Source organism: Semicossyphus pulcher, unplaced genomic scaffold (genome assembly GCF_022749685.1).
Source record: "Semicossyphus pulcher isolate SPU_LCO1_2020_fin unplaced genomic scaffold, fSemPul1.0.p SCAF_9, whole genome shotgun sequence".
In the NCBI taxonomy this organism is placed as follows: domain Eukaryota; kingdom Metazoa; phylum Chordata; class Actinopteri; order Labriformes; family Labridae; genus Semicossyphus; species Semicossyphus pulcher.
In genome coordinates this window covers 23,012,634-23,034,620 of record NW_027211770.1, presented here as the reverse complement: position 1 = coordinate 23,034,620, position 21,987 = coordinate 23,012,634, and the positions used below count along the sequence as shown (strand labels likewise).

The 21,987-nt window shown below is 42.7% G+C and overlaps 1 protein-coding gene across 2 annotated transcripts; it reads left to right on the top strand.

The window, feature by feature from the left end:
• Positions 1 to 5,642: 5,642 nt before the first annotated feature.
• LOC138583827 (polycomb protein SCMH1-like) lies at positions 5,643 to 21,764 on the top strand. Of its 2 annotated transcripts, XM_069655836.1 has the most exons (17): positions 5,643 to 5,706; positions 6,339 to 6,458; positions 8,312 to 8,380; positions 8,634 to 8,711; positions 8,938 to 9,008; positions 9,113 to 9,347; positions 9,854 to 9,942; positions 10,048 to 10,294; positions 16,094 to 16,338; positions 16,542 to 16,733; positions 16,851 to 16,977; positions 17,087 to 17,287; positions 17,537 to 17,707; positions 18,871 to 18,993; positions 19,955 to 20,086; positions 20,703 to 20,830; positions 20,922 to 21,764. In XM_069655836.1, exons 3-17 carry the CDS (start codon positions 8,356 to 8,358, stop codon positions 21,039 to 21,041), a joined length of 2,184 nt encoding a protein of 727 aa, XP_069511937.1. In that variant the 5' UTR covers positions 5,643 to 5,706; positions 6,339 to 6,458; positions 8,312 to 8,355; the 3' UTR covers positions 21,042 to 21,764. The 2 variants fall into 2 exon arrangements, with proteins under 2 accessions (XP_069511937.1, XP_069511938.1); XM_069655837.1 differs by lacking the exon at positions 5,643 to 5,706 and having other exon boundaries at positions 6,334 to 6,458.
• The last annotated feature ends 223 nt before the right edge of the window (positions 21,765 to 21,987 follow it).

The window sequence follows — 21,987 nt, the reverse complement described above, 5'->3', positions numbered from 1 at the left end:
ATGCATGTCTCCTCGTGGCAGCCTAAAAGTCAGCTCTGCACATGTTTCCCCTCCTTCCACGGCTCCTTCAATACTGTACATCAACTCTGCTGGCATCTAAAATTGTTGTTTTCGTGCATATCATTTCATGTTTAGTCCTACCTATATTAAGCTTTGCCAGCTTGAAATAATCTTCCTGACATTTATCTTGGGCTGCTTTCCACTACACTGGCAAACCACCGCTTTTATGAACGACAGCAGCACAGAGAAAGCCCTTAAAGTGGAAATGGTCGACTAAGAAGCACTAAAAACTTCTCCTTTTGGACGGCATGACAAAAGTGGAATAGTAGAAAGAGAAAAAAAAAAATCAAACATGTCTCTGAAGATGTCACACGGCCCCTGAAAAAATGCCAGCGCTCTCCAGCGTTGGCCCCAATTTGAGAGGGTGACAGGAAACAGCGAGAGAGGGAGAGAGACGGCAGAATGGAGTGCGTGAGCTCTCAAACCACATCCCGACACCACAGGCCGACTTCACCCTTTTTAACAGCGCCATATTTCCCCAAAATGTATCAGACGGAGCATGTGATAGCCAAATGGCGGTGAAATCTCTGATAAATCCCAGGACCAGTTTTTCTCCCGGGGGGAAGTTCTGTCTGTTAGAATGATTTGGAAGGGAGTGACGAAGAGATTTGTTCAAGGCGACCAAAAATAGCGAACATATTGGCCCTCATACATGCTCAACCACAGACACATGCTTACATACAAAGTGCACATATGCCCCCAGGAACACAGGAAAGTATGGGCAAAATGAGCTTCAGCAAACAAAGAAAAGAACGATGACTACAGATACAACTTCAAAAATAAGTGAAAATCAAATTTGACGCTTAGATGAAGACAAACAGTCTAAAAAGGAAAGCGACCGTCAGCGAGGAAAATCAAGAGTTACAACCGAAGCCAACCATGGACATCACACATGCAACACTGTCTGGATTTCTGGGAAATGTGCTCCCGCAATTACTGTTTATCGTCATAGGTGCCGCCAAAGAGAACAAAACTGAGATCTTTGAGATTGCAACTTTAAATGAAGGTTAATTTTGAGGGGTCACAAAAGCCAGAAAGGTTGGGAACTATGGCATTGACTTCATAGAACAGTTACGAGATAATCGGTCCTTAGGCAACGTCGTGTGTAGCCACCCTCTCTTGTGTAGTTGGCCCACGTTCAAGATATCTTTGTGACTTTTTTGTGACTTTTTTGCAGGTTTAAGGTAGAAAAGCTGACAGCTGAAGACTATGTAATCAGGAGGGCCCTTCTTTTTGACTGTTCAGCACAAAATGGGTAAAACAGCCACTTCATGAAGACGCTACAATGCAAACTCCTCACTTTTACCTGATATAAATTAATGCTGAATAAAAGCAAGTGTAGATCTCAAACATACATAATATGCATTGTTTTATAATCCTCCTGTATGTGTGCTCTGTGATTGAAACGTTGCAGTAACCCATAAGAAAGGCTTTATGTGACCAGCTCCAAATGTATGCACTCTGGAGCTGTCTAGTATTTACTTAATGTCTTCTACTTTCGAGCCGCTCCATCACTGAAGAGCAGCATGAATCTATAGTGAGATACTCCGGGGTTCGTGTGAGAGTTTGAGATGTATACTGAAGTAACTAGATCTCTGGCTGAACTCTCACAAGACGGAGACGAGGGAAGTGAAGAAAAACCAAACAGCGGGCATCCGCCTCATACTCGGCTCTACGGGGTGCATTGGTGTGCGTGCACGCATGTGTGTACGTTTGTGTGCGTGTGTTTGTGGGTGTTTGTGTATCCTTTCTCCAGCAGGACCCCCAGATCAAAACCGCAACCCACTCTCCCTCCCCATGCCTCTCTCTTTCTCTCTCTCGCTCTCTTTTCTCCATCTCTCCACCCCCTCTCTCATTAAAAACTGCAGGCCCTGGCTTCTAATTAAATCCCACTTGAAAAGTCTTAAAGTCAGCCTCAGATTGATTCAATTTGCATTTCTGAACAGAGAACATTGCCTAAAAGGATTAATAAATTGGACGAAAAAATGCCTTCTTTCTGCGCCACGCCGTCAGAGCTTGTAAGACAACATCCAAAGAGAAATATCCCCCCTCAACAAACGTCTATCCAACATATGCTCTTGCTCTCTCTCTCTCTCGCACGTCCCTCCCAGGATGCCAGCAGAGATGGGAAGTGTGTATCAGGACTTTGTGTGTGTGCGCATGCATGTCCTCGTCTGTGGAACAAGCGCAGAGTCCTCTGAGGCACAGTCGAGAAGGAACACACGCAATCTGACTCTCACTGTGTGTTCATGTGCACGTTTGTGTGTGTGTGTTTACGCCTGGTGTGTGCGTGTGTGTATGTGTGAGAGGGGCGACTTTGTTGGAGCGTGCCAGAGTGCTGAAAGTGACAAGGAGGCTCAGTGGGAAAAGATCCTTGCCGTACTGTCTGTATGTGCAGAAAACAGACCACGGCGGTGGAGCCATGCCATTGGCTAACGGACACCTACAGCAACATGTTTGGAAATCCAAAGACACACTGCCAGCGAGGAGAGCCAGATTCAATTAGTGCGATAAAATGAAAAGAGCATCTTAGACAGTTTAAATAGACTGAAAACTGATTTGGCTGCCAAAAGAAAAAAGAGCAAACACTAATCTGAGAATCCACATTAGTATTGACACTGAGGTCGTCTTGAAAGTTGCGCATTTACGGGCTCTATGTATATTTGTATTACTTGAATCTTTGGAAGCTTTCTCACAAGCCTAAAGGAAATTACCTCTGATGACAGCTATCAAAGGAAACTGCAGATCAGACGGCGCCGGTCCTTTAAACGATTTGCCCGTGTATGTGTAGAAGACATTTTCAGCATCCTTAAACCCTGAAAATGTTATGAAAAAAAGAGTCCTTTTATTGTTATAATCAAAACATTACATGTACGTCAAGTTAAGGTTGTCCTTCCCTTTCTTTTCTGTTCTTTAGTTTTGGGGAATTCTCTGTTAAAAATTATGTTCAACCAAACAGTCACTCACTTCACTCAAGAGGTTTCTGTCATAAAACATCTTGCAAGAATTGTGCTGACTAAACCGAGTCCAATTTCCTGTAGCTTGGAAAGTCTGATTTGTACTTCTACAGCGGACTGTTGTCGGACTGTTGCTGGACGGGGGACACGTTGTCAGTGTTGTTATTTGCCTGTCAAACTGGCTTGTATAATGGCTGATGGACTTTCATAGACTGCTGGTAGCTCAGCGGTTGAAGCCTTATTAATAAAAAAGTAGAACCACATGGAGACCCTGACAAACAGACAGGCACACAATATACAGCAGGCATGGCTTCACCGCACGACACTCGGTTTGCCTGTAATTACAGTAACGCAGGCAGCACAACTAGAATACAAATGGACGTCAAATGCACAACGGTGAGGAGGAAACAAAAATGTTATTTCAAATTATTCAACAAAAAAAGGTTTTAAAGAAATAGAACAGGAATAAAAGTTTAACTGTGCTGTGCTCAGAGGAGAGAACAAACCCATCATTCTGAAATGAATGCACGGAGAGGAAAGAGGCAGAATTATCTGGATCTACTTTTTGTTAAACAACACTGACCCCTAGTGGTACGAGTTAGGCTCATCCAGAAAGTGATTTGCATAATTCCTGCGTGCATGCCACTGTGAACACACTTATGTCTCTGCATGAGGACAATAAAAACTGAAGTGCAGTGCAGGCTTTCTGTGTAAATGTTGTGTACTTTTATTGCCGTACGTTTTTCATGCGTGTTTTAGTTCATATTGTGAGTGTAGCTTATGTGCATGTTTATTCCCCCACATATGACCGATCATAAGAACATTCGTTTTAAGAATAGACTCTGTGTACAGTGTGCGTCCATGAGGTGTGTGTGTGTGTTTGTGTGTTCTAATAATGGGCCTGGTGGACTGGGGCTTCCTTTGCTGCGATGAAGGCCGACAGGCGTGAAACAGGTCCAATCAGGCGCGTGGGCGCTGCCAATTAACCCTTTTCACCGTGTGAAACCAAACATAATTGCCTGGGGTGCAGGGGGCCACTGGGCCATGGCCTGCCCAGCGTAGGCTGAAATGGGCATTAGCACTGCTGCCAGGTGACCATTACACACAATTGAACTGCTGGGTGTTTCTTCAAATCACATAGTTAGAGCTGCTACCCAAGCCTAATTGGCATGGCATTACCAAATGGCCCCTATTTCTAATTTTCACACCCACAGAACTTATCTGGAATATCTTTAGATATATACTGTACCAGGCTTATATCACTACTGCAGGCACACTGTACTCCAGTGATGTTCACTCTGTGTGGATTCTGTTATGTTTGAAATATTACATTTATTTTTCATAAAACAATTTGATGGTGCCATAATTCTTGTTATAATAGCCGTAACTGGAGCAAATAGTGGTTAATAAGTCAAGCTTTGTGTGCACTGATAATCAAATTTTATTCATGTTATGCTGAAGGCAAACACCCCACATTTTTAGTCAAACACCGCAAACTAGAGCACAGTTTAAATGAAACTAGAGCAGCGCTCTGTTCGGCAGTAACGCTGCAATAACAACGTTTACTGTTCATCTCCTTTTGATATTCTTGCAATAAATAAATGATTATGGTTATTAACACTGTGTGATAAAAGGACTGCTTACTATTAATGAAAACTTTATTTCAGATTAAAGAGCTACATAAATACTGAACACTGTTTCGGCAGTCTTTTTATGAGAAATTCAGCAGTCTTCTGGAAAATGTTGGTTCAACACGATGTCATATAACTTTTTCAATAACAACACAGTTTTACGATGTTATGCACTTGTGCAAGTGATCTACTTGAGTGTTACTGTATTAACAAACAAATAACTGCTGAGATCAATGTGGGAACAGTATAAATATTGGTATTCTGGTATTAGTTTATTGCAAAAATGTTGATATTGATATGTCTAAGCTTTTAATATTGTTTTTCTTTTCAGCACCGTCTCTTTTGTATTAACCCATAAACTTTATATTTTAAATTTTCACTTAAATGAGTTGTTTTGTGTATTTCTCTAATTTTGTACTATATTTTTGGAGCTATCTGGAACTATAATTTCCTTCGGGATTAATAAAGTTCTATCTTATCTTAATAAGTCACAAAATGCTAGTTACACCTCTGTTGGGCTGAAATGTAATAAATTGCGTAGTATACATACTGTAAGTGATTATCTTGAGTATAAAAATAACTTATTGCAGGGCAGTTTCACTTGACTACATTAGCTTTAGCTAACTGTATCAATGATGAACTGGAGTGTGTTTTACAACACACAGACTGCTTATAATTGAAAATCATGTATTTATGGTTGATTTTGATCAAATTGTAGGCTACTGTATAAAAGGGCAGATATTCTTCATGTGTAAGTACAGCAGATATCACATACATTTTTAAACAGTGTTTTTATTTCTGTTTTGATATTATTTTTTTTATTACATTATTATAATATTGTATATTTTTCTCCCACTCTTGTTATTCCGTCGTTTAGCCACCAGCGGTCGTTGTTTCACCCTTTCTCCATCCTCCAGCTCGCCCTCCTGCCTGACTGTCTGTCTGACTGCCCAACTAGAAATGTTGGCAAAACACCCCCTCCTCATCGAGTAGGGGAAAAAAATGGCGGACAGGCGCTAAATCCACATCAGAAACAAACACACACGTTACAAAGCAAGGTAAACAACCTCGGACGCACCGAGCAACGTCTCCTTTTAGCATAGGCTTCAGCATTGAGCCCAGATTACCACCAGCTAGCCTCAGTGTGCTGCTACGCTCCCACTTTGCTAATGCTAATATTTATAATCAGGTCAAACGAGCTAGCCAGCCACCTAGCATGCTAAGCTAGCATCCTGGGCAGTGGGCATGTCTCTTGTGTAGCCGTGCGTAGCCTAGCATGCTGCACGAGCTGTCTGCACTGTCTGCATGCATGTTTGATATCCATTCAGAACTATTTCCGTCAAATTTAAAGCTTATTATCACAGTCACTGTAGAGTTACCTCCTGGATAACGTACTTAGCGATGCTGTCACGTAAATGAGCATCTCGCGCGCATGCAAATGTGGCACAGGAGAGGGCGGGGGGGGTCCCATGTGTTGGCTTTGTGTTTTGAATGGAGCTCAACATGTTTCTTCAACGTGAGACGCAATGTTTTGGCTGTGAATGGACGCTGTGTTCCCTGTAGATGTCAGACAGTAAGTGGTAGTTTGAGGTTAGGGTTTTTAACACTCACCGGGCTATCAACAGAAGTAGGGTGAAGTACCTGCTGAGCTCCTCTTATGTCTGTCCTCCTGTCACTGTCGGACAAACAGGGAGTGGGGCCGCTTTAATTTGGACGCCATCCCCCTCGGCGGAGGAAAAAGGCGCACTTCTATTGAAAAGGAAATCATCCGGAGAGGAGAAACGCTGCTAAACGGTTATGAAGTTTTAAGGTAGGTGCGTCCATATCAACACTACCGTATCTTTAATACATTGTGGCTCTTCTGGCATTGCTCTTTTATAGATTATATTTATGTAAGCTCTCATAATAAGAGCTAGTTTGTTTTTCTAGAAATTCAAATATTTGGCAGATGGTCTAACTTTACTCTGTCAGTACTGACGCCTGTTATTCTAGCTTTGGTATGATAAGAGACCGACTAATACAAACTATTATGAATTTTTTGGATTATTTTAGTTTATCTTGTGTCTGATAAATGCCACATTGAATTGTGGTCACAGTGGGACAGGAGAAACAGCCGCCTGAAAGCATTGTTTATATCAGTTTGACCTGTTGACCTGCATGTTGTGTCTGGTGGGTAAAGTTGGTGTTTGGGTTACAGCCTCAAAACAAAATGAGAAAGTGCATGCTACAGCACAGTTTTTTTATGACTTAAAATTGATTGAATCTCAAGTTTTCAACAACACAAATCCACACCATACAGAACCAGACACCTGGCAGAAAAGTGAAAAATGCTAAAAGATAGAATATGTAAGGTTGACTGGCACGAAAAAGAAGAAAAGCAAACAAAACAATAAACAAAGAAGAAAAATACAGAAGTGAACAGTGTTTAATTATGTTATTGTGAAATAGCAATGATAGAAAATTAGATGTGAGTTTAAGTGACTAAAAGATTGATGATTCAACTTTATGGTGATTTTTGATGCTGAAGTTTTATTATGTTTTACTTTATATTGAGAGTGTGTGTTTTCACCACCACTTATATCAAGTACAGTAAGGAGCTTCAAGGTATTTTGATCTTTTAATTAATCTTTTAAGTGTGACATAGCGAATTAAACCCATATGTGGTACATTGTTGGCATGGTTTTCTGTCGCTTTGTTGAACTTGCCTCCCGTGACGACCCCCTGCCTGCAGAGAAGGCCAGTTAGCTTTAAAGATAACAAGGGCAGCTCTCTGGTTTCCCTTTGAAACACAGTAAAATGTACATGCGGGCACTTAATGTGTCGTCTGACTTCACAGGGCTTTTTATCAGCGTGGTGTTATTCTAGTTAATAATACACTCCTGCTGTTAACGTCTTAACAATTTTTAACAACAAGTTTGTGCCCGCAAGGCAAGGCAAGGCAAGTTTATTTATAAAGCATCATTCATCCATAGAGCAATTCAAAGTGCTTTACACAGTTGAAACAGTGCATTATGATGGCATAAAATACAGAATACAAAATATAATAAAATATAAAAACAGGTACGCTCAGAACAATGCAAAAGTGTGTGCTTCTACTTAATTTTTCCTTCTCATTAGTCCCAGACTTCTTTATTTCTCAACACTTAAAAAGTATTACCCAGTACTCGTACAGCTGTGTTAATATTTTTGTTTCAACTTGTGCAAAAAGTACAACTATGTACAAAAACAATCAAGAACCCAAACCCCTATTACTTTATATTTATACTGAATAAAATAATCTGAATTAAGTTTTTGTGGTTGTGCACTTTTCTATCAAATAGAAATATATCCTCCAAATTCAGCCAGACACAGTGACGAATTATGGAAATCTTTAGGATGTGCACTAGAATTTCTACAAGTTATATAATGCTTGTACCTTTTTTTAAAGAGCTGCCCTATTTCATCCAATGCAAGTATTTAAGAAGCCTCGTCATCTACTCTCGTTTCTGTAGACTTTAGGGTGATACATGTAGTGTCTTCTAAGTGTTTGTGACATGACTAAAACTCAAAATAATCAGACAAATTAATCCGTCAAAGCATACACAAATAACAGTCAGTCAGATCTCCTCTCCTCTTCACATTGCTCTAACATAGCTGCTTTGTGTTTGTTCTCCTTGCCTTTAGAGAGGAGGCTGTTGTGTTGTGAGCTTGGTCAGTATTGTTGGAGCATGAGGAAACCTGTCCCACAGAAAGGTAAGAATTTATTATGCATATTCCACTATGATAACAATACTCCTTAATAGTTGTAATGTAGTTTCTTTGCAGGTAGTTATTTCAGACAGTCTCTTTGCTTTTTCTGTGTTTCCAGGTTCATATATTATCCCGTAATAGTCCTGTAATCACAGATAATGTTTGGGGCAGCGAGTTTGGCAGGTATTGCAAGGTACTGACTGATGCGAAAATCACCTGTAGTTGAGAGCTTGTTCTGTGTTCTTGGCTCCTGCAGCTATCGAGTGGAAAGATGCCAGACGGATCAAGCATGCCCGGAGTGGACGGCCCTCCCGGGTGCCCTCACAGTATCAAGGTAAATAACCCACAGCGGCCTGTGATATATGAAGTGAGTTCTGGGCAATTTCAGCAGGAAATAGTGCCCGAGGATTTATCTCAGCGTAGTTTCATTAATCAGAATGATACAGTTTGGTGCCTCATGTCTCGTGGTGTCGGGGCTCACAAGTCAAAATTAATAAAAAATGTTACATTTATCAAACTTTTCAGAATAGGATTTCTTATTGCTCCCTGTTTTTCTACAGGGCACTTCAGCTGGGAGAAATACCTGAAAGAGACAGGTGCCATCGCAGCACCCTCTTCTTGCTTCAGACAGGTGAGCATGATTCATCAGATTTATCAGATCCATTTATAAACACCTCTCCTGCGATTATTCATTTTATAAAATCATCTCTCCGCTTGTCTGCTGTCACTATCTAGAGCCTCACACCTCCTCTCAACGAGTTCAAGGCAGGGATGAAGCTGGAGGCCCAGGACCCGCGAAACACGACGTCCACCTGCATCGCCACAGTGGTTGGCCTGACAGGCTCTCGGCTGCGGCTGCGCTTGGACGGGTCCGATAACAAGAACGACTTCTGGCGCCTGGTGGACTCGTCAGAGATCCAGCCGATCGGCAACTGTGAGAAGAACGGAGGCATGCTGCAGCCACCGCTCGGTAAAGACGCACAAATCATTGTTAAAGGTTTCTTGCTGCCTTCTGGGTATGTTTTGTACCGTTCAATTATTTTAAAGTTTAGGTGTCTACAAGGAGTCAGTGAGCGACAGCACAGAATGTGAATGTGTCATGTTAGTGCCTATAAATAACTCCCTGACTCAGCCTCCTACACACAGCATCTTTATTGAATACCAGAGGGATAAGACACATGAACACAGTTATGTCTGCCAATTTACACGATTACCATAAAGTGTGACTGATTGTTTCGAGCGCTGCCACAAACGATTCATTTTCTAACTGACTTAAATAAACTATACGGTGAAGTGTTAGAAATGTCAATAAATTATGAAAGAAATGCTCATTGTGATTTATCGGAGCCAAGGCGACGTCGTCAGATGACTGAGAAGCCTCGATTAACAATAGGAAACATGGTTAGATCCATGGTTAGTCACGATCAATATAGTCCCACAATCCTTTGTTCTAAAAACAATCGCCTTCTTCTTCAGGTTTCCGTCTCAACGCGTCGTCCTGGCCCATGTTTCTTCTAAAAACACTAAATGGAGCTGAGATGGCGCCCTCTCGCATCTTTCACAAGGTACCTGTGCAAGGCTCTCGAGCTCATCCCACTGTGCTCACTCATCCTCTGTGCTTTCCACTGAACTACTACCCCCCCCCTTTTTTTCCTCTGTGTGTCCCCCAGCAGGAGCCTCCCGCCCCAGAGCAGAACTCCTTCCAGGTTGGCATGAAGCTGGAGGCGGTGGACCGTAAAAATCCTCACTTTATCTGCCCGGCCACAGTGGGTGCCCTGCGCGGCGTCGAGGTGCTGGTCACCTTTGATGGCTGGCGGGGAGCCTTTGACTACTACTGCCGCTACGACTCGCGTGACATCTTCCCTGTGGGCTGGTGCACCCTCACTGGAGACAACCTTCAGCCGCCTGGAACCAAAGGTCAGGATCTTAACAGTGGGTGGGAGGTTTTATGAAGAAGGGCGCTGGCCACTTTTAAAAGTTGTTCCTCTTACCTTTAAACCACAAATATAAGTGCCTGTCTGATGGTCCAATAGCTGACAACATTCCCCTTTTTCTCACGTCTCCTCAGTTTGTATCCAAAACTGACAATCTGTCATTGACACCCACTTCATGTAGCGTGTGGCCAGCTGTGCAGAGTTGAGAAAGGAGCCAGGGTTTCATCTTCTTCCCAATCTCTTTTATTCATTCTGTACACTACTACTTGTTTAATGTGAACCATTAAGTGCAAGTCAATGCAAGAAGACACTTTTAGAAACTAGTTCTGTTCCAGAGAAAACGACTCTCAGTGGTGTCCAGCCATTTAGACCATTTTGATTCTTTGTCCAAGTACTGTGCTCTGGTCCCGGTGTTTTTTTTTTACTCTCGCTGCTGTTCCATGGTGGTGCGTTCACTTTGTGGAAAAACAGTTTGATTCTATATCTTTCTGAAACACTCTGTGTTACTCTGGTTGATCAACAGAACAAACTTTCAGCGGTTTTCATTGGACATTTTCTTCATTAGAAAGTGGTTTGTGACTAACCTTCTAATGTCCAATTGTTGACATCCTGAGATGCTCCACAAACAAAATGATGCTCCCCTCCATGGTAATGTTGAGGAGGATGTTCCAAAAGCTAAACTCAAGTCTGTCTGCAGGCTAGATACCACTAAAGCCAATTAGAAGTGAGGAGTTTGGTTGCCCGGACACAGGTGTTTTCACTTATTTCCCTGATTGGACATCTTTTTCAGGACAGTGAAAGTGTGCACAAATTGATTGATTGATTCAAAATTCAGTGTCTCTAGCCCTTTTACACTGCCAGTTCAAGGCAGGTTTATAACGCCTCTGTTACGTTCAGTCTTCTATGTGAAACACACGGAGGTGGAATGGTGGGACGAAGTCGTTCGCCTCTGAGCCGGCATCGGAGGTAGGAACAGAGGCGAAACAACATCAGAGTAAAAGTGTTTGAAGCACGCGCTTTGTTTACACCTCGCGCACGTTTTGCTTCCGCAACGCCGCAACGTTGTAGGCGAACCGCAGTGTAAAAAGGGCTTCTCTCTTCAGCCACAACTAAAACTTTTATCGTTCCTTTTGGCATGTTGAGATGGCTGACCACACAAAATCCTCATTAAAGCAAAAAACTAATTGAACCGGAGCAGAGGTCCAATCAGTGGGGTTAACTTAAAACACCTGTGTGGGTGTTCAGAGGTTAAAAAAAGAGGTGTATTTCGTTATATTGCGCTGTGAGGGTTATTCTCCTTAAGTATATTTGATCTTAGCTGTAATAATTACATAGAGTTGGATTTACACATCAATGACTCTCAAGAAAAACTGAGCCCTTCATAAGGGTGCTACCTTTTCTTTGCCTGTGTGGGATTACACTACACTGTAAAGACATTGCTTTCATTTTGTCCACCAACTGAATTTCTACATTTACACTGATAGAATCTGAGACCCTTCTCCTTAGCATATCCAGCTTATAAAAAGCATGTTTGTGATAAAAGAGTGCATATGACATCTTTCGATGAGTTAATAAATCCAAGAATAGTTCCAGATTTGTTAGCCGCATAATTTAATCAGATTTAATCCACTCTTACTGCTGTGATCACTTTAAAAGTGTTTGTGTGTTCAGTGAGTGCATCACAGTTTGCAGTGTGATGTAAGTGCATCATCTGCCTGAAGGCATCATTAGCAACAGTTGATCAAGTCAAGTTTTTATATCCTCACCGTGTTGAATGTCTCTCTCCAGATAACATGTTCAGCTGTGCCGAACTGCCATTAACCAGTGACATCCAGTACAGTCAGTATGCCTGTGATTTCCGTACATTGGCACCTCAGTCTGACAGTTAACAGAGCTCACAATACTTACAATCTTCAGTCGTGTCTTGTCTCCAGGCTTTTTTCTCTTAAAGCTTGAGCCCTTCAGAAGTTCTTGCTATGTTTACTCCCTAAACAAGAGAAAAAGCCAGAACCAGATGCTTATTTTAGCAACATGAAAGGAAGCAGTAGATGCAAGGGTTGTCAGCTCAAGGTCAGCTGCACTCATCTGTTTAGGATCCAGTGTTTGAAGGAGAGGAAAAGGAAGGAGGGAAATAGGGAGGCAGGACATGTCTTTGTAGCCTGCTTGTGTTTTATGAAGGCCTGGCTCTCACCCAGTTGGCGGAGTGGGGCCGTGACGCGGTTGAAGCGAGCCAGGGTGCCCCTCCACAGGCCCCCTGTTGGCACCCCGGCTTACGGTCTGATCACACACCTCGGAAAGAATGAGTTAAGAGAGGAGACAGGCCCGGGGAGAAAAGACAGGCATACGCTGTGAAAGGTGGATTGTTTACATTGTCGGCAGATGGTGGGAGGAGAGAGGAGGAGAAGGGTGGAAAAAGAAAGAGAGGAGGAGCAACGCAGAGGAAGAGTGGTAGAGGAGGACAGGGCAGGAAGAGAGGGTGAATCTGAGGACAGCTGTGCAGACGACCACACTTTGGACTTTTGTTTGGGCCAGAGAGGTGAGTAAAGACGAACAGTGTTAGAGGAACGCCGTCGGATTGATGGATTAAATGCTCTTTTGAAGTGATCTTCCTGTAATATGAAGCGTGTGTGTGTTTGGTGGCTTTGTGAACTCAATGAACTCAGTGCACTCAGGGAGGAGGGAAAAAGGAGGGCTTGCTTGTTGTGCGTGTGTTTGGCTCTATTTACAAGCTCTTCCATTGATCAGTGAACGTGTAACCTTGAGCTCTTAAACCTTTTAAACATATTATCTTGGAATCGTCCTGTCTGTGCAGGATCAATCAGGTGTCTTGTTTTCTCTCGGATTCACAGTCTGAAAAGTAGCAGTCGCCTGCAGACCGAGCTCTGCATTGATTTGTGCGCCAGTGTGAAAGTGTGTTTAATAAATACAGCCCCACGGGCCGAGACCTGCGTTAATGAATGTGGTCGCTCCTCTCGTAAATCTGCCCTCAGTTGAACCTGGATGAATACCAGTGCCTTTTAGTTTGTGCACTTTGTATGTATGGGCTTGCAGGTGCATTTGAAGCCAGCTACTCTGCCCAAACTCTGTGGTTGTTTTTCCATGCACGCTAAGTTCTGCCAGCTGTTCCGGCGTCTATAAGTAAGTCGAGCACCCTGCTTATTTGGTTGTTTTTTATGTATTTAATACAAGCCCTGTGGTTTCACCATGTGCGTTCCTCCTGCAGTTCATGTGATTTCTGAAACGCTTCCCATCAAGAAAGGGAGGGCGTGTGTTCCTGGGTGGGAGTGTGAGAGATAAATTTTAAGGCAGTCTCACAGCTGTCAGCAGCTTGCTTCTTTATTAGGGTTTATTCCTCAGGCTTTTAAAGGTGTTCATAACACATTTCTTCTTTTTATCCCAGCCAGCAGAGACTTGAAGGTAGAGCAAAAACAACATCATCTTTGATTACTTCTGTCTTCTCTTTGCAAACGGCTCCTTCACCTCTTGCCTGATGTCTTCCAGCCTTTGTTTTTCTCTGCTTCATCTTCATCTTTTGTTGGTTCAATTAGAGTTTTTGGCGGTTTTGTGTGGTCGGGGAATTGGGCACATACCAACCATAAATATACTTTTTTCTAATGTTTTAGTTGTTGGATTGTCCTTAAATAAATCCTATGTGTAGGAGCCAAATGCAATGTTATGGGGAAGCAGGGTGAATTTGTATTTTGTTGTTACAGTAGGTGGCGCTGTGGTCATTCAGGCCACAGCAATAAAGGTAGTGGGACATCTGTTGCCGTGAGGTGTTGTGTGACCCCGGAAGGGCAAACGGGTTTTTGACCGCTAAAGCACAAGATTTGAATCTCAGATGTTTGGATGACGGGACTCACATTATTGTTGTGCACAGAATAAACCTTGGTTGATGGAACAATCAATGGAGACTTGTGGACTCGTTCCTGAAACTAACACAGTAAGGAAATTTGGACAATTAAGCGCGTCAGATAATTCGCTCCTGGGTCAAACCCCTCAGTAGCTTGTACTAGACTAAGCTCCTATAACACTATGTATTTGAGTGTTTTAGGGTGTTTCACATGGTGATGGTGGATAGTTGTTTGCTCCATAGGGCTCTTAGGGTGGGGCGTAACACCCACCTTGCAGAAAGGCCCAGGTTTTAAGATCCCAGTTGTTGGAGTTAACCCTGGATTTTGATTGTAGAATTAAAGATATAATCTCCAAGATCTCAGTTTTGTTCTCTTTGGCGGCACCTGTGGCGATAAACGGTAATTGCAGGAGCACACTTCCCAGATATCCAGACAGTGTCGCATGTGTGACGTCCACGGTTGGCTTCGGTTGTAATTCTCGCTGACGGTTGCTTTCCATTTATTTTTGAAGTTGTATCTGTAGTCATCGATCTTTTCTTTCTTTGTTCAGCCATAGTAGATTACTGTTTACTCGCAACACTTGCAGAGACCGGAAAAGGCATCCGCTTAGCTCCGCCTACCCTCTCTGGCAGACCAACCACTGCTGGGTGATGGAAAACATGTCACTAACTGGGCCACAGAGACGCAGACACCCAGTCTGTTATACTGCAAATGCTTTCATCAGTGGGCCATAGGCTCAATCACCTTGTGTTACCTCATTTGGCGATAGATAGTGACTGAACAGACATTTATTTACATGAAAATATTCAAGATTATATCTATATAAAAAACAAAACAAATATTGTATAAATCTTGAAAGTCATGTGGCTGTTTCTTATGTTAAATATGAATCATCAGTGCTTTGAGTACTACAAACAAAGTTCTCAGAACATGGGCAAAAATCCCCTCAAACATTTTGCGTGAGATGATACAAATAGAGCTTTGTAGAAAATCAGGGTTTTTCTGTAAAGTTGTTTATTGCAAGACAGTGCATCATAATTAATGGCTGCATCTAAGATCTGTGACCTCATTTATATGCAGACAACACTCACATTCACTGAACTATTAAACTTCACAGACGCAGTCTTATTTAGCGACTCGGCGCATGCACATCTCGATGTAACCTCTCACCCCCTTTCCTTCTCTCTACCTGTTCTCTCCCTTTCTGAGCAGCATACTACAATTTCAGAGAGTCAGGGTGGTGTCCTCGGGCTTTTAACTGAGGAAGGAAGTTCAAGCGAGGAAAAAAATGTTTCACTGCCGGGAACGTTTGACCTTCTCCGCTGCTGCGAGAAGCTGGAGCTCAGGTGTTCAGAGCAGACGGGATTTAATTCTGCATCGAAGGACCTGAAGGATTTATTGACTTTTAGAAACTTTAATGCAACATGTAGATAAATTAAAGTGGACGTGACGTTCTGTTTAGCATTTAAGGGCATTATGTGTGTGTGGTGTGTGTGTGTATTATACAACTTTCTTCTTGGTTGGCTGCAGAGTGAAAAACAGGGACATTACAGCCGACAGCATAAAGGATTCTGGGATGTGTGTGCAGTCAGGTGCATGACTCATCCTGCCGTTTGTTAGCATGAATGTTGCGTGGGATGTGTGTGTGTTGTGATTAATTTTGAATGAACCAATATCTTTTATCCGGTTATTCACATTCACATATTACTTATAAAATGCTCACATTGGGGAAGAAATATTTTCTAACTTGTGAATGCAATTAATGAAATAATAACTGTTCTGACTGTGCAAACATTATCATATTTCTCTGCACCCTCTTTGATTAAAGGGTTAGCCTGAAGCTATAACATTAGTTCTCTAACACTGTTATGCAAAAGCACTTACTCAACCGCCACTTTTCTTTTTGTCTGCCATCTCTGCCCCTGCAGTTGTGTTGCCTAAGAGCATTGGGGCACTGACAGACGGGAGTGTGGAGAGCCCAGCCATGCACCCCACCCCGACGGTGGGTAGACCTCCAGGTCAGAGAGGACGCAAGCCAGGCCGCAGGAAAACCAAGGTGACGGCGCTGTGGGGTCAGAAGGGCGCAACGCTGGGACCACCGAGCATCCCGCCGGGCAAAGGCCTGGAGCCCATCAAGGTCCCCAAGAAACGAGGGCCCAAGCCTGGCAGCAAGGTAGGAAAGACGCGGTTAGGAGATACCAAAGACGGACAGTTGTAATCGCGCCTAGTCGTGCAGATATTTGTGGCTTTATTTTCTCTGCACGGCCCCTGAACTATGCAGAAAAAAATGCTTTCACTTTTATTGTATTTGGGTAGCAGCAGAATTCAGAGTTACCTCCTCTTGACTCTCACGTCTCCATGACTCTTTTTCTGCAGTTGGGTTGGGCAAAGAGAGCAGGCTGGCTGGAAGATGCAATGGCCGGTCCAGGACGGCCGGTGACGGGTCCAGGACGAACCCGGGGCAGACTGCCTGCTAACTGGGCACAGAGGATAGCTCTGCAGCAGGCCCAGACTCAGGCCGAACCCATCAAGATCCCAAAGAAAAGAGGGCCCAAGCCAGGCAGCAAGGTAGCTACTCGGACACGCGCACATTCACACAGGCATCTCTGATTCACAGGATATCACATTGAACCAGCAGAAGAGACAAATGCTGTAAATCATCTGAATGTGTGTGTTTGTATCCAGAGAAAACCACGTGTGGTACCTAATCCAGTCCCCACGTCTCCCACCAGCACCACCCCAGAGCCTGACACCAGCACTGTGCCTCTGGACAACGCCACCATCCCCAACTCTGCACTACAGGCGCCCACAGGTACAACACACACACACATGGACATACTGCACTTTATCATTGATGGGTTAAACAATCAACTAGGTCATATATCCTCGATAATGTCGCCTGGTGTCATTTTGCCTTCTAGTTTGCGTGTACCTAAACAAGTACGGCAAAGTGGGACCCCATTTGGACCAGCGGCGTATCCAGCAGCTCCCGGACCACTTCGGGCCAGGCCGGGCCTCGTCAGTGCTTCAGCAGTGTGTTCAGGCCTGTGTCGACTCTGCACACAACCAGGCAACAGTGTTCTCCTGTCTAAAGTCTGGACAAGGAGGCGAAGTCATTTCAGGTGGGAATTACGCACTCATTTTTTAAAGGAATATATTTTCTCTTTAGCTCTTTCCCAATGTGGAAAGTCCTTTAAAAAGCAGCGTTTTAAGAGTCGGTTGCTTTGTTGTTTACTTGTTTATTGTGGCGATGTCACAGCTGTCTTCAATTATCTTTCATTAGAGCAGAATGTAGTGAGTTAAATTTGTGTATTTGCACTTAAGGAACAGATTGTGATCCTCTGTCCTTTGCCCTCATTTGTCCTCCGTAGCTTACTTTGACCAGCAGCAGCACACCCTGACCCTGCCCACTGTCAGCAGTGTCACCTACGTGCTCCGCTTCCTGGAGAAACTCTGCCACAACCTCCACTGCGATCCTCTGTTTGGGAGCCAGCCTGTAGCCAGAGGAGGCCTGCACTATGACAGTCACACATACACTACAGGTCGGTGATAGATCGTGGTTATATGGGCTCAATGAAAATGTTTAGCTTAGTTTACAGCAGCGTTATGTGACTTGGGACACACACACACTGGTCCTTTTAATGTTTTATTTCTAGTTCTTAAAGGAGTTAAAACACCAAAAGTAAATCCGTCAGCCGTACCCATGTGGACATCTTGGTTGTTACCTTCTAAGAAACAAATCTTGTGCATAATCAGGGGAGGAGCACCGTCTACCTTCCATGAGTGTCTGAACATTTTCTACACAGCTGTATAAAAAAGCAAAATATCTTGTTTATATGTGGATAAATTCAAATTTTCTGCCAGGAGTTTAGATGTTTTGGGAACAAGATGAATCAGATATACCAACATTTTTCAGGCTGGTTCTTATTTCACTTGAGTAAAAGAAGTTGCATGATACATTAGGGCGATCACGGTAACCGCATGACCATGGTTATGTGATGCCAACCATGGGGTGGACCTAGTGACTGTTACCACCACAATTCTTTCATAACACAGACCCAGTCCCCCACCCCATGTTGCTAGGTACGCATTGTGCGTCTCTGGTACATTAAAATCTAAAGGGGCGCAGTAAACTCACTATCCATGCGTCCCAGGGACTCACCTCCTCTTTTCCATACAGAACGATACATTATGAACAACAAAGTCGTTTTAAAAGATCAGTAATCACAGTTATCAGCAAAAGAAACCCGGCTGGCAGAGTACTACTGTTTCAACCCTCTGCCGTTTAATCGGTGCAGATGAGCCCGTGTGCAGTCTTGCAACATGCTAGTTTACCCACTACAACAACAACTAGCCAGTCACCACGGAGCCTTTTAACAATAAGGATCAAAGTTAGTAGTGGTTAATAAACTCATGTGTCCACCGCTCATGCTGTGTTCACTCATGTCGATGATGTTTTATTGTCTAAGGGGCGCGCTAGTGCTAGGGGGAGTTTTATGTGAATGCTGTAGACCCGCCTATCATTCATCTAACAAGTCAAAACCCTCCAGTGTGATCATATTGAACTATTACTATTGATATAAATGCTACTTTCTTTCTTCTGCTGTTTAACCTCTCTGACTTATAAAAACAGACCAAATGTTTTACAGTCTGCTTCACTTATCTGTACCTCCACATTCATTCCTCTACATGTGCTGATTTCCAGACAGGAGAAGTTTTGGTGACAGCCTGACGACAGGTCCGGGCCGAGGCACGAAGCGGTTCCTCACCGAATATAACAGCCCCCTGCCTCAGAAGCTGGCCAAGATCCCCCGGCACTCCGTTGATGGTTTGTTACTTTTATTATTGTCCAGATTTTTTCCCCTCTTTTTTAAATCTAAGATGGACCTCTCTTCCTTTACTGTACCAATTATATAAGCATTAAAATGGAAAAAATTAAATGGAAAAACACTTGCATCAAATGATTTCACTGTTTAAACAAGCCACTCATGTGTAATGTGCTTGTTTATATAGCCAGTGGCTTTCAACCCTAAACGCTGCACCACATTTTACGTAAAGACATTTAATCCCGATAATCGACCGCTCCGAGTTGTCCAGTAAATTCTTATAGAATCCCATAAAAGGAGGCAGTAAAAGAGGAGAAGCTCTTGGCTCAGGAGTGAGTGGTGTTAAGTTCGGGGGGCAGGAGTTTAATCATTTAATCATCTTTCAATTTCCTTTGCTTTTAATTAAGTTAATGGAATATTTGAAGAGATTTATGTTAAAGGGTAATATCCTCCAAAAGGGCTTCCCGCTTTTACAGAAGACCAGAACACACAGTCGAATCACTGCAGGACTCCGAGGGTTTTAACTGTGAAATATATATGAATTATTAATTTGCATTTATTTTGTATTGATTTTTACATCCAGCACAACAATCACTTTATATTCATAAATGATTTTACTTTGGCTTGGGGAGCCTTAGTGTTATTTTTGTAGTGTTTAGGCTTTATGTTTAAATTGGCTTTTTTCACAGCGGACATATTAACTTCTAACAGGAGGAAAAGCACAGGTGTTAATAAGAACTTAAACAATGGCTCGGTTCTATTCAGGTGTCTGAGAAAGCCATGACAGGCAGTCAGCATGCACACAACCAGGACCATGAAATGTAAGCAGCTAAATGGAAGACAGCCATCATTAACGCGACTATAAACACCTGCGCTTTTCCGTCTGTGATATGCTAAAAAGTCTCATGTGAATAAGGCGTACTGTATCTCACCGTGCATTTCTTCTGTTTACATCGTCCCCAGGTGACTCCTTCATGGAGAACAGCGTCAACATATCAGAGCACTTAAAGAAGAGCCCTCTCTCTCCAAACTGTACGGTACAAACTGCTGGCCTGAGGTCTCCCTCCAAGCTGCTGCATCATAACAACTCGACAGGTAGGAAAACACGGATACACAAAACTTTAGCGCTGTTTACGCTGTGAAGCAATTTTAAAGCTTCTAAGTGAGCGATCAGACAAATGCTTTTCAGACACTAAAACATAATACAGCTGTATATAATCCTTTGACACAACTCTGATCTTTGCAGCAAATATTTCTTCTTATCTTGCAATAATTTGGAAAGGCAAATATGGTTATTAAACAGTGGACTAATGAACAGTATACTGAGTATACAATATTCAGTGTTATGGACATGTTCAAACACCTAGAACCTTGCAGACGTGTGGACAAGGCAGTTTACGTTACAGACATTACAGACATTTTGGGCATTTTGGGCAGTTTAGTAACTACATGATATTTGCAAAGGGCTTAATAATAATATAAATAATAATAGAATGGTGATTTATTTGACCTGCTAAAGATTAGCATTATTCCAACCAAACATGTTGATTTTGAACGGTTGATTTGTTTGGTGTTTTGGTAGTGAATTATAAGGTTTGATCCGTTTGTTGATTATTGGGAAAATCTGAAGTTGCATAACAATATTGTCAGATTAAATACCCACTAAAAAAACGTCTTTATGGATTTAAGTTTGAGCTTCTTTCCCTCTCAGGCAGTTTCCGAGAAAGCCCGAGACCCAGTGGTCAGGACCCAAACCTGTGGACCGTGGAGGACGTTATGCAATATATCAGAGATATCGACCCGGTGTTGGCCCCACACGCTGACCTTTTCAGAAAACATGTATGTATTCACTCATAATGGTGAATATAGCTGTATTATGTATTAGAAAATATAAAGCTAAGATTGTTTTCCTGCCTTCCCTCTGCTGCAGGAGATTGACGGCAAAGCGCTCCTGCTGCTGCGTAGTGACATGATGATGAAATACATGGGCCTGAAACTCGGGCCCGCCCTCAAACTCACCTTCCACATCGATAAGCTCAAACGTGCTTGAGGCGGTCAGCTGACCCGCCTTCCAAAGGACTCACCTCCAACCCCATCTCCCTTCTCTAGGATCAGTATATCATGCACTGCATAACGGACATACTCTGACCATTTACATGTAGCAGCTTCCATCAGAGCACCATATCTGGTATTACAAACCCTCTCCTGACCTCATCCCGATGAGGAACGTTTATTTTGTGTAGCACAATCCAGCCCTGAGGCAGCATGGGACTTGTAGGATCACCCACGTGATCGTCATCAGTTTTGCATTTCAATATAACTTGAAGAGTCATATGTGGCCATTTCAACTGTAAGAGGCATTTTTTTGCCTGCTTTTATTATGTTACATTTAATCTGTACATTTCATATTTTGTACTTCATGGATATATGGACTTGTATTTTTGCCTTTTTGATGGTTTGTGTGGGTTAAGTTAAAAAGAAAGACACCCTAAAGAAAGAAAACACTACATTCATCCCAATAGTTGGGAGTGGTTCTTAATAATGTCTCTGTTTGAGGCACAATTTTGCAACTATAGCAACGTGAATTATGTGGAGAAAAACATGGTTTATAAAAGGAAAAAAACACTTTATCCTGAAATTACTGCCATGAGGAAATGTGCTTCTTTTCTCTTATTCTGGATGTTGTTTACAATGCCTTGTCTGGTCTATGTTATTTGTACTTTTTTAATTTTTATACTATATTATTAGAGTTCCTACATGGAGAGCCCTATCATACTTAACATTGTTCAATAAATATATAATAATTCAACTGTTGGTTTGTTTTTTCTGCAATGTCAGCCTTTAAAGACCCCCTCCAGTGAAGATCAGGTGTTTAACCTTGTGAACATCTCCATGTGGTGTTCTTCATGTGCTACAAGACATATCAGGGACAACATCAGCATGGCTGGGCCTGTCTGCTTTTAAACTGCAGAGTACCAAGGACAGGCCGAACAACA

Bases quoted from the DNA above. Each gene is read 5' to 3' on its own strand.
- LOC138583827 (XM_069655836.1), top strand. From the start codon at position 8,356: ATGAGGAAACCTGTCCCACAGAAAG. The intron at 18,994-19,954 runs GTTTGTTACTTT...CATCGTCCCCAG, and splicing joins CCCCCGGCACTCCGTTGATG to GTGACTCCTTCATGGAGAAC. The intron at 20,831-20,921 runs GTATGTATTCAC...CCTCTGCTGCAG, and splicing joins CTGACCTTTTCAGAAAACAT to GAGATTGACGGCAAAGCGCT.